The following is a 13,217-nucleotide window of genomic DNA, read 5'->3' as shown; positions in this document are numbered from 1 at the left end:
ATTAAATTATAAGTTTCTCCAAAAATCTTATTTATATGTTTCTCAGGTGACATATTATTCATAACAATGACTCCCAGGTCCTTCTCATTTTCTACTTTTTTTATTCCTTCTTTTCTCAAATTATATGATCCTGTTATTCTGTTTTTGCTTTTTCCAAATTCCATTATACTACACTTTTTTGTATTGAACTCCATCTCCCACTTCCTACTCCATTCTTGTACTTTATTTAGATCTCTCTGTAGTGATTCACAATCTTCTTCATTTTTCACTCTTTTCAGTAATTTTGCATCATCTGCAAAGAAGCTCATATAGCTTTCAATTCCTTCATCCATATCATTAATATATATAGCAAACATTATTGGGGCCAGAACTGTTCCCTGCGGGACACCGCTTATTACTTCATTCCATTTTGAGTGCTGATCTCTTATCACTACTCTCATTTTTCTTTCTTGCAAAAAGTCTTCCATCCAATTTAGCAATTTACCTTGTATTCCTCCTTCATATTCTAATTTCTTAAGCAACTTCTTATGTGGTACTTTGTCAAAAGCTTTTTTTAGGTCTAGAAATGCACAATCAGCCCATCCATCTCTTTCTTGTATTATATCTATTAGCCTTGAATAGAAACATATTAAATTGGTGACGCATGATCGTCCTTGTCTGAATCCAAATTGTCTTGGATTTAGTACGTTGTTTTTTTCCAAGTATTTTACCCATCTACTTTTGATAATTCTTTCACATATTTTTGCTATTGTACTTGTTAGAGAGACTGGTCTATAGTTGGTAGGTTCTTCTTTATTTCCTCCTTTATATATAGGTACTATATTTGCTTTTTTCCAATCTTCTGGAACTTTTCCTTCTTTTAAGGAACTGCTTATTATGCTATGTATTTTGTCTGCCAGTTCATTCCTGCATTCTTTCAGAATCCAGTTTGCTATTTCATCTGGCCCATGCGATTTTCTGACATCAAAATTACCCAAGTGTGTCAATATTTCATTCTTTGTTACTTCTATTTCTTCCATAGGGGGGACTTTTTCCTTCCACTCAATCTCTTCAGGTTGTATATTTTCCCTTGTAAACACTGATTTAAAATGTTTGTTCATAATTTCTGCCATTTCCATTTCCTCAGTGTATTCAACTCCTTGTCTTAATTTCTCTAAGTCTTGTTTGTTTTTCAGTTTATTGTTTACAAATCTGTAGAATAGTTTTGGTTGATCTTTACACTTTTCTATAACATCTTTTTCATATTTTCTTTTTTCCTCTCTGCACTTTTGTACATATTCATTTCTATAATCAGTATATATTTTCCATTTTTCAGGTCTTCTGTCTTTTTTCCATCTGTTCCAGGCTTTGTCTCTTTTGTCCTTTAACTCCCTACAACTTTTGTTGTACCAGCATTTTACATATTCTTTTTCTTGTTTTTGTCTTGGGACATACTTTCCACTCCTTTTTTGTAAATTTTTGTCAAAATATTCCATTTCTCTTCCACTGTTGTTTCTTCTTTGTATATTTCTTCCCAGTTTTCTTGTTGGAAGAATTCTCTTATTTTATCAAAGTTTGTTTTTTCATACATCATTCTTCCTTTTCTATATTGTTCATTTCTTTTCATATATTTTTCTTCATTAAGTTCCAGTTCAATCAATATGTGGTCACTTTTACCTATTGGTGTTTTATATTCAATCTTGTCCACTATTCTAGGTTCAGATGTAATTATTAAGTCTAGCCTCGATGGTTCTTCTTCATTTCTATACCTAGTGTTCTCTTGTATCCATTGTGTCATTGAATGGTCAGTAATCATCTCAAGTAGAGCATTTCCCCATGAGTCATCACCACTCTTTACTGTCATTTCTTCCCAGCAGATTTCTTTGCAATTAAAGTCGCCCATCATAACTATTCTTCCTCCGTCTTCCATTATTTTAGTTAATGCTATCTTTGTGTCCTCTAACATACTTTTATGTTCACTCTCCTCCCATGAGGCTGTTTTCGGAGGCACATAATTTATCACAAATTTTCTGCTCTTCTTATCTCGGTCTTCCACTTCTATCATAATCATCTCTACTGTATTCTTTCCATATATGACACCTTTCACGTTTATATCCTTCTTAGTCAGGAACATAACTCCACCCCCTTGTTTTTTCTCTCTGTTTCTAATCCAATAATTGTATGTATCATGTCCTACACTGTTGGGTGGTAGTGGGCCATTTAATTTTGTTTCTACAATTCCCATTATGTCCGGTTCTTTTTCTTTCAAATAATCATTCAGTTCATTCAATCCTGTTATCAATCCATCTATATTTGTGTAAGACACTCTTAGTTTTCTGCCACTTCCATTGTATTCTCTGTTTCCCTTATGTTTTTCTTTAGTATGTCGAACTGCTTTATTTTCATGTTCACTACTCTCCAATAGAATCTCTCTTTCTCTGACTCCGTTCTTTCCTCGTTTTTTGCCTTAGCTTCAATTCTTTTCTGCTTTTCTGCCTCTCTTTCCTCCTTATTCATTTCTCTTTTTATCCATACCTTTTTATATTGATCATTTGTTGCTAGTTTCCCTGTCTTGGATAGAATTTTCTCTGCTGTTGTTTGTGACCTGAATTTAATCTTAATTGGTCTGGTCTTATCTGTACTATATTTTCCGAGTCTGAATTTTTCCTCAATTTCCTTTATAATTTCTGGTTCATCTTCCTGGACTAATTTTAATAAACTGCTTACTCTTTCATTTTCCTCCTTGATTCTTGCAGTTCTATCTGGGTTATGTTTCTCTTCCATTCCTAATATAATTATACATTTCTTTTTGTCAGCTAATTCTCTTACTATATTCTCCTTCTGTCTCATCACTTTAATAACTGAGTCTTCATTATGTTCTTTCAATTGCTGTTTGACTATGTCAGTGAATGAAACCTTATTCCCTTCTTGAGTTATTCTCCAATTTTTAGCTTCTGTAGCTAGTTTCTCTCTGTTTTCATTACTATTCTTCTTCAATTTCTCATTCTCCTCCTTTACATTTCCTAACTGTCTTTTTAGGTCCTCTACTTCTTCAGTTAAGTTTCTGTTAGCCTTCTCTAGTTGTTCCAACCTTTCAATTCTTTGAAAAATGGAGTCTACGTTACCTAACTTACGCTCCAAGTCCTCGATCACCTTATCAACTCTCTCCTCTAGTCTTATCAGTCGGGGGGGGGGGGGGGTTGTGTCCCCCCACCCTCTTTAAATCCCTGGAACATATTCTCGTCACTTTCTTCTGTATTGCTCCTCTCTATACTTCTAATCTTTACATTTTTATTAGACATTTGATCCTCGCTAAGTCTTTTGTTTACCTTCCGCTTGTCTGGCTGGTCAAAGTCTACTCCCTCCTCATTTCCTTCCATTTCCCTCAGTAATCCCTCCCCTTTTCCTCTTTCCCTACGTTCCCACTACTCCACGAGCAATTTCCCCCCCACCCTGCAAAAACACTAGGCACTTCTCTTTGCGTTGGGATCCACAGACTTCACTTTTCTTCAGAACGTCTTCTAAGCCGTCCATTCGTTGAAGTGTGTGTGTGTGTGTGTGTGTGTGTGTGTGTGTGTGTGTGTGTGTGTGTGTGTGTTTACTTAGTTGTATTTACCTAATTGTATTACACGGGAAGGGAGCTATGCTCGTGGTAACCCGTCTTTGTATCTTTCAGCATCAAGTTTTTTTTTCTTAAAATCTTGAATATTATTTGCACACACTGTTTCTTTATCTAAGTGTGTGTGTGGTGTGTGTGTGTGTGTGTGTGTGTGTGTGTGTGTGTGTGTGTGTGTGTGTGTGTGTGTGTGTGTGTGTGTGTGTCAGTGTGTGCTGGGGTGGGGGTGAAAATTCAAGATGGCCAACCTTTTCGATTGTGTTTAGATATTATGATATATTAGGTGTCCTCATTCCCGAACATATATGTTAAAGGGTAAACTCTACCGCAGATGTACGCACACATCCCTCCCAGGGCTGAAATAATTTCAGTATCACTGCGCTACGGGTTGTTACTCCAACTCTCGTGGGCGGGGAATTGAGGGTATGTGTGCGTGTAAGGTCACAGCATTACCCATAGATCGGTCATACGAGCTCTGAGCTCTCTTCCGGGAGGGAAATAGCTGTCGGTCACGAGTCCAACATGTGATCCAAAGACCATGGTGAATACACACACACACACACACACACACACACACACACACACACACACACACACACACACACACACACACACACTAGGAGGAATGGGAAGTAATGGAAAACAAGCGCAAAGCAGATTCCTGGGAAAATACACTGTTGAGTATAACAATGGAAAACACAATGACACAATGGGTAAAGGAAATGGCTCGGATAAGAGGAAACGACACTTCCACAATATCAGATCTGATACTAACCAAAGAGCCAGACATCATCAGTTCCTTGATCTACCTTTGCCAACTAAACTTCAGCTGGAGGATGAGGAAATAGAGCTAAGGAATGAATCACACAAGCAATGGAGACTGAATTTTAGGAAATTAGATTACTTAGGGTTGAAAAAATTCTTTGAAGAAACAAACTGGGAATTCATAAATACCACAAGATTAAGGAGGAAATGGGGAATATTTCTTGACATTTACAACGGGGAAGTGAACAAACATGTGCCAATGACGAGAGAAAGGAAAAGGGAGAAACAGGATTGTTTTAACAAAATGTGAGATTGTGGGAAAATGGAAGAAGAAAAGAAACAAAACAAAAGAAGCTTACAATCAAGTTAAGAATGACTATACAAGAATTCGGAGGGAGGAAGAAAGAAATTTTGAAAGAGGTGTAGTAGATAAATGCAAAGATGAACCAAAACTGTTTTGTAGGTTTGTAAATGGTAAATTGAGTCACAGGGAAGAAACCATCAAATTAATAGTGGGTGGTGAGGTCTTCGAAGAGGCCTCAGCTCGGGCAGAAATAATGAATGAAAGTTTCCAATTGGTCTTCACGAAAAAACGCATTTTTTTTTTTTTTTTTTTTAGAAAAGTGAGGGGAGCAAAAAAAAAAAAAAAAAAAAAAAACAAGGTTTAGCAGATACAAATGTAGAAGTGAGGGAAGTGCTCAATCTCTTGGGATCACTGGATGTGTCAAAAGCTTCAGGACCTGATGGAATCTCAAACTGGATATTCGAAGAATGTAAGGAAGAATTAGCGGACAAGATCCAGTCTTATTGCATGTTCAATGAATTGGGGTATCGTGCCGCTTCATTGGAAAAGGGCAAACGTGGTGCCAATTTACAAAGGTGGAAACAGGGAAACACCACTAAATCATGGGCTAGTATCACTAACCAGCACAACAGTGAAATTATGTGAAAGGATTGTGAAAGATCGATGGATCAAATATCTTGAAAAGATGAACATTCTGACAGTCAGTTTGGCTTCGAATTTGGAAGGTCATATGCACAAAACCTTTTAAGCTTTTACTCGAGAGTGACTGATTTGCTGCAAGAGAGAGAGAGAGGGGGTTGGGTGGACTGCGTGTACCTGGACCAAGAGAGGGCATTTGATAAAGTACTTCACATTCGAGAGTGATTGTGAATTGATAGTAAATTGAAGTGGATTTTCTAATGACTCCTGAATTGATGAAGAGGGAGGGTCGCCATGTAATGAAGCTGTAGGGGTAAACCAGCTCCGGCTGTCGGGTCCTGCTGTGGAATTGTTGTGTTTTGCTGCATTTTTTTCTGGTCTAGGCAGTTCGGGGATGGGGATGGGTGGGCAAGGATGGCCCTACATCCACAAAGAGTTAAGATGGGAGGAGAAGCAGGTGGGTGTTGAATGGGGGTGGAGGGTGTGGAGGTTGCGTGAACGCCTTGGCTGGCTACCCCCTTGTAGAGAGGAAGAGGTCTGTTGTTATATAGATAGATAAGTAGATAGCTAGAGAGAGAGATAGCTATATATCTATGTATGTATGCATGCTTTATGTGTGTATGTATGTATGTATTGTATGTATCTATGTATATATATATGTATGTATTGTATGTATCTATGTATGTATATATATATGTACATATGTATGTATTGTACGTATGTATTTATGTATGTATATATTGAAAGAATAGCTGATTGTTGATTATGTGTATATCTTTTATCATCATTCTATTTATTTTTTTTACCTTTGCATCACTTCGTAGTTCTCATTTTGATCATTTGAGCTATTAGAATCCATAAACTAGCATATGCTTCCGGCATTGCTTTCCATCAACCATTCCATAATTACATAACGGTCTTTTCACGCATATATATATATATAATATATATATATATATATATATATATATATATATATATATATATATATATATTGTATCAAATTTTATATTTCACAACTGACTATATTTGTAAACCCTGTCTGGCTCCTCCTGTAGCAGTTTGCAGTTCTCACTACATAGTTGCTTGTTTAATCTGTTATGCCAATGACGTATATCAAGAACATTACAAACACTAGCACCGAACCCTTTAAATAAATGCCTCACTACCTCCCCCCAATTCGACATTACATATTTCACTATTGTTCTCATGATTCTGCATTTCAGAAAACCCTTTATTTATTGCAGGATGCTCCCTTTGAGTCCTTTAACATTTTCCAACTTCCACATTAGTCTTCTGTGTAACACCGTATTGGAATACTTTTCCAGATCTAAATACACATTGTCCGTCCGAGCATTTCACTGTTGCAGCAAATAAAATCTTCTCTGAAAAAGACCTAGTACATTTGTTACACAGGGCCTTTCTTTTCTGAAACTGAATTTATTATTTATCAAGAATCCCATTTCCTCCGAGTATTTTATCTACCGGTTTTCGACAGTTCTTTCATAAATTTGGGCTATCGTACTGGACAAGGATACTGTTCTATAACTAAGAGATTTATTATTTTATTTATTATTATTTATTTATTATTATTATTATATTATTATAATTTATTTTTGACTGACTTATCTATTATAAATTTATAAATATATATTAATTTATTTATTAGATTTATTCATTATTATTATATTATTATAATCTATTATTTATCAAGACTTCCATTTCTCCCGTGTATTTTATCCACCAGTTTGGACAGTTCTTTTATACATTTGGTCTATCGTACTGGACAAGGATACCGTTCTATAACTAAGAGATTCCTCTCTATTTATTCCTTTATAGATTAGTACCACATTTGCCTTTTCTAAAATAGGGACACTATCCCTCAAGAAAATATGCAATCATTTCGTGTATCTTATCTATCAGTTGTTCTCTGTAGTCTTTGAGAAGCCTATTCGACATCCCATCTGATCACAAGGACCCACGTCTAAAATTTTGAGTAATTTATTTACTTTTCGGACCCCCTGTTTTATGTTGCTTAATACAACTTCTTTTCCCCTTGAAATCCTCTTTCTTGATGAATACTAATTAGAAATTTTTATTCATTATTTCAGGGTTTTTTAGCCTCCTCATATACTTACTCATTTGCTTTTAGCTTGGTGACTCCTCTAAATTTTGGTTTGTCATTTACAAATCTAAAGAACAGGTTTGGTTCATATTCATATTTGTCAGTTACACTCCTTTCGAAGTTCCTTTCTTCCTCTCCTCTAATTCCATTAGATTCTTTTCTAATTCTCTTGTATTCTTCCTTTGTCTATATTTTCTCCTATTTCTCCACCTCCCTTATGCCTTATCTTTTTTTTTTTTATCTCGTACTTTCTGTCAAACTGGTCCATTATTGAGATTTTCTTTCATTTATTTTTTTACCTCTTTTTTTTCCAGTCAGGTTGTTGAATGTTTTGATTTTCCACATCTGTTCTACTCCATTTATATTTTTGAACGCTTTTCAGTCAGTTTTTTCAAGGAAAAATTTCAGTTATGTATAGTTTGCTTTGGTAAAACTGTGTATACATTCTCCGTACGACTCTTCAATTATCCTATTTTTCATCCTACTTCTACTTATCCTATTTCCAAGTTAAACTCGAGGGTGGCATAATCAAATTAACTTTTTAAGACACTGGTATTTTAGAGTCGGTCACATCAAATTAATTTAGATCAGGTCCAGTCTTGCTAGTGTTTCTCCACCTCTACATCTTGTTGGTTCTCCCATTGGATTCAAGGTGGGTCCCATCACGAACAAAAAAGATCACTGTGCTTGGAAAAACAGATACCAAAGAAGAAGGAAGAGGAATCCTGGCTGTTTGTGTGTGTGACAGTCTTTCAGTGAGACTTTATTTGTGTTGATCCAAAGCGAGCCAGCAGAGAAACTTGGAGGAACTCCAAAGACTGTTAGGCACTACGCTCCTGAAGCCTTTCACTGCAGAGGAGTTCCTCTCAACTGAATAAAATCGATTGGCAGCAGCTAAAATAGCAATGAGAGGGTTCATCAAAATAGTCTCGAGATAAATATCAATATTTTCCATACAGATGAGTCCTTCTCAGCTGAATAAACTGAATGTTCCACGACACTTGTATCTATAGAGATCTTTATTCAAGCGTCGTTCGAGAGCTTGGGGTGGAGTATCACGTTCCCACGGAAAAAAAAAAAATGTGAGAGAGAGAGAGAGAGAGAGAGAGAGAGAGAGAGAGAGAGAGAGAGAGAGAGAGAGAGAGAGAGAGAGAGAGAGAGAGAGAGAGAGAGAGAGAGAGACCCCAAATATATGTTCACACCTGCTGAAATATTGTACTTATATTACATGAATGAATTGAATACCCCACGATACTTGGACTTGTTGAGATCTTAAGACACTTGAACATCGTTCGAGAGCTTGGTGTTGGGTATCCCTTTCCCTCGTTAAAAAAAAAAAAAAATCCTAAATATATATTTACACCTGCTGAAATATTGTATTTATATTCCATCGATTATAACCAACGTTTCTCTCCTTGCTGACAATGTTGTGTTGAAAAGGTGGAGTCATAGAGGAGGTAGAGAAAAGGAGGGCACGAGAAAAGGAGGCCTAGCCTAGTAGTTGAAAGTGGCTTGTCGAAGTGTGCGCTAAATATAGGTCGTTACGATTATTTCTAAATGTAATTGATAATAAATTTGGAATCGTATGTGTCAAATACTTGTTTAATCCATGGTGTAATGCTCATTATGTCATATGTTTGAAGAAGTGAAAGAATATGCAATTCTGAGGAGAAATTCTTCGGTACATTATTCTTTATAAGACTCATTGCGCGAGACAAATATTTGAATTTATTAACGGGTAGTCACCGTGTCCCACCTCGAAATCATGTTTCTAGTTCCTTCATTTCTATCTACTGCAGTTTATGTTAAATATGATGTAAATATGAATATGCGACTTCTATTTACAAGTGTGTTTGTGACCCTGTTTTTAAAATGAACTGCAGCAGTGTTGACGTTTAGAGGCATATGTGTTATCGAGGCAGGGTAACACGACCTGCAGCTGCCTACCTCGGCGTCCTTACGTCACACCGACACAGCATGGCACGGGCGCGATGAACGCAGTCGTCTGTGGTCGGACGCGGTAAGTTGCACCATTATGGCTTTTCCTGCTGAGCGATATTGTCCGTGCTTTTTGCTCAAGGGACCTCTTGATAAGACATGATAAACAAAGTGGCGATTTGTGGCAACGTCGGTTCCACCCATAACAATTGGTTATTGCAAGAGTTATGGTATTTGTATATGTTCTCAGCCGTTTGAAACAACAAACATAACGAGAAGTGTATGAAATATTTACTATACTTGCGTTTCCATATCGAAGATTATCTCTGTTGACTGATTAGTATACACAATGTTGTTCTTGCCTGCACCAGATATGACACTCGGCCAAACTGTTCAGATTTTTTCCTACTAAAAATCAAGCTATCTTCCCCGAAGAATTTGTTAGGCTGACATGGCAATTTTTCATATCTATGTATCAATAATTCGTCGTCGATAACTAGCATTTTTATCATTATGGCCAATAACACGCTAGAGGTGGTAAAGAAGAAATTAGGAAAGTAGTAGAAAAGCCCCAGTCACACCAAACTTAAGACCTGTTTCCGACCACCTTCGACGGTGGCATTTTTGTTTCTCTCATGGTTAGCGCCAGGTGGCTATTTCCTATTCATCTTCATGAAGGGGGAGATTCATTCCAATTGCATCATCGTCTTGAATTATTTTTATAAACAGAGGAACAGCACAAATCAGCCTGGTCGCCGGTGGTCGGAAACAGGTCGTGAGCTTGTTGTGATTGGGCTCAAAGAGTACACAACGGTCATTGACATTCTTTTTTAGAGTGATAGAATAATATTATGTACCTCTGGTTCTTAGGGCTTCACTAAAGTCCTCCAAGTACTGACTGCATCAAGATGAGACAAAGAATACTCGATGCGGGAGATTAATCATAACCTTGCTCCTGTTTGCTGCCCAGACAACATTGCCACCTATGCCAATATGTGATCGGATTGCATCAGCGTAACTTATTATTAACGAAGCGGACGTTATCTTCCTTTTTTCCATTCCAAGAGCAGGGGATGAAAAGCAAGACGGGATTTCCTATCATTAGTGTTATATCATGTGAATTGATTACTCCTTTTTTCTCTATTTATAGTCTGCTCGATAAGACCCGCGGCTTAGGAAAACAGGAGAGATAAGACTGATAGTGTGATGTGGACTGTGTCAGTATCTACGACGCGAGATGGCAGTGTGATATGTATTGCCAAGTGGTGGTGGTGGTGGGTCTCAGCTAGCTAGCTAGCTAACTGTGTCCTTAGAATCTCGAGCAGAAGTGAGAGCCCGAGTCTTGAGCTTAGCTCGAACCGACCCAAGCCCGAAACCGAGCTGATCCAGCATCTCTTCGTCTTGGATTTTCTTGTATTGCATCGCTCGTCGGCCACGTAGTTTACGTGTAAAAAATCTTGCGCAGGATTTATAGTCGAAATAATGTTCTCTATAAATGCCAGTTCATGATGGTGAAATAGCTGAATGTTTTTGTTTTCGAAGAGATTAGTGAGTGACGCGCAATACGTGGAACTTTGTGACATATTCCTCAACTGATAGAGCTGGTCTGCCCCCAACGCGCAGTGAATTGTAGCCCGCCAAGATCACTATTTTTATTTCTGCATAAACCCTCCTATCCTTCCACTCCTGCCTAATCTACTCCAAGCCTCAACGCCATGTCTAGCCAATGTCCGTTTCCCTTCTGTTTCTTGCAAGCATTTAAGGACTGTTGTGTGTCAAACTGCTACCCAACAATAGAAGCGGAACCATTTGTCAACTCTTCCAACAACAGCTCTAACATTGCACTCGACAATGCCTCTGGCCGAGATCGCAGTGTCAGCTGTGATAGCTTCGAAGACGAGTTTGCACAGCGGGTGCTTGGTGGTGACAATCAAAATTTGAAATGGCGGCCACAGCTCCGATTACATGAAGAAGAATTCGACAGTGATGGTGTCCCGTCCCAGTCTATATTTTACGACGTTGACTTGGGGCTCGGTGTCCGAGGGCTTGATGCGGGTTCTGCCGCCTTTCAGAACGGAGCTTTCGAGCCGGACGAAAATGAATCGCAGTCGACCAGGGAGTCGGGATATGGAAGGTCTCTTGGGGACAGCGAAGACTCCACCATCCTGGACAGTGACACCTCTGTCAACGTTACTCATTCACGGAACTTTAGCAACTATACTGTGAGTATTTCTTATGCATTTCGTTCCCATGTATATTGCCAGTGTGTACCAACGAGAGTAACGATGACAAAGCATGTTGACAAGAGTTCAGACCATAAGAAGTTGGAATACAGAAAACAAAAAGTAATTGGGAAGTAAAACATTAAGGTACTAGCTTATGATAAAACAAAATTAACTAGAATGGTGGCGTTAGCAAAGAGGTATGTACATGTCAATATGCACAGAAGGTTAATAAGTATAGATTTGGATATAGGTAGAGTATGTATATGTGGAATAAAGCAATAGTAGTCTGAGAAGGGTTTGTAAAGTAATATATTGTTTAAGTCTTAAATCGCAACCAGTGCTACAGTAAAAAAGTGTCACAAGAAATTTTTCTATATTATGCAATTTATATTATATATTTTTTCTATCATGTTTTTTAAACATTTAATAATATAAAGGGGGCATTCGTGTCTACATTTCTCTTCTATAGAATATCTATACCTCATACACTGCCCAAGCTCAGGGTAGTCGACGACGCAGCTGGTTGGCTGGTACACTGGCATTTGATCTTTCCTGCTCGCCTGTAGTGGGCGTTGAAAAATGTTTCCTAGTACCTAAAATGTTCTACAAGTCAGTAGAACAAGATATATATGATTTCAAGATTACATGAATCTGAATTGCTATCAATAACATCAGATTTTGCAGTATCAGGGCTACCTGGACGTCTATGGAGATTCTTAGCAAATTGATGTCTTCTTATGATTCTTCTTTACCGGGTACTCAGGGGTACAGACATCTCTGTGATGATCTGATACCGTTACTGTCAACGTTGCAGTGTTATTGTAGTGTTGGTGTTTTTTGTTTATTTATTTCTAATTTATTCATTCATTTATTCCATTTATTTAGTTATGTATCTACTTATTCATCTATTTATTTGTTTATCTATTTATATATTCATTTATATTTCAGTTTATGCATTTATTAATTTTATTATCTACTAATTAATTAATTTATTAATTGATTTATCTATTTTTAATTTTATTATTATTATTTATATGACGGTTCCTATAGTTCAAGCGTTCAAGGTCACGGACACGTCTGTGATGATGTAGTAACTGTTTCTACCAACGTTGTAATGTTATTCAGTTTTATAATTTTTAGATGTCAAAGTTGTTAGCACGTTGGTATTACATTGTCGGACCAGCTCATATAAAATTTAGCCCTTGCATGTATTACTGATGTAACTGTCCGAGTTTATATCACATTCTGGAAGTGGCAGCAGATTCTATTTCTACTTATGCAATACTTACGCAATAAATAAGGGTTGCCAGAGAATACGGTGAGATTTGGCACCTTTACTGGTTACGGCATATTTGAGGGTTCAATCACCTTCAATCACTGGTTATGTCAGATCATTTTTTACCTCCTCTCTGTTACCTTGAAAATCAAAATCATATCCAGTGAAAAACACGTGGGTGAGCGCTTGTACCCTTCAAACAATGTCGATAGATTAAAGAGTAGAATGACGACTGCACGTCACCATGAAGAAAACGGACCAGTTAAAAGAATTTATAGATTCTAGAGATTTTACGCCCTTTGGCATCAAACGTGCAGTCAAGTTGGAAAGACTAGATCTCTCAAGTTCAG

General features: G+C 37.3%; 1 protein-coding gene across 2 annotated transcripts in view; it reads left to right on the top strand.

Annotated features, from left to right (window-relative positions):
* The first annotated feature begins 10,023 nt into the window (after nucleotides 1-10,023).
* The window catches only part of LOC143017767 (serine/threonine-protein kinase Sgk2-like), a 37,138-nt gene continuing 33,944 nt past the window's right edge, over nucleotides 10,024-13,217 (top strand). Inside the window, exon 1 of one of the 2 annotated variants that reach the window (XM_076172638.1) lies at nucleotides 10,024-11,588. In XM_076172638.1, coding sequence (XP_076028753.1) covers nucleotides 11,082-11,588 — 507 coding nt within the window. In that variant the 5' untranslated portion in view covers nucleotides 10,024-11,081. The remainder of the gene's footprint in view (nucleotides 11,589-13,217) is intronic. The other variant, XM_076172637.1, reaches the window with a different exon arrangement.

This window comes from Oratosquilla oratoria, chromosome 33 (genome assembly GCF_046742065.1).
Source record: "Oratosquilla oratoria isolate Oo_2021 chromosome 33, ASM4674206v1, whole genome shotgun sequence".
NCBI lineage: Eukaryota > Metazoa > Arthropoda > Malacostraca > Stomatopoda > Squillidae > Oratosquilla > Oratosquilla oratoria.
This window is presented reverse-complemented; position numbering and strand designations above follow the sequence as displayed.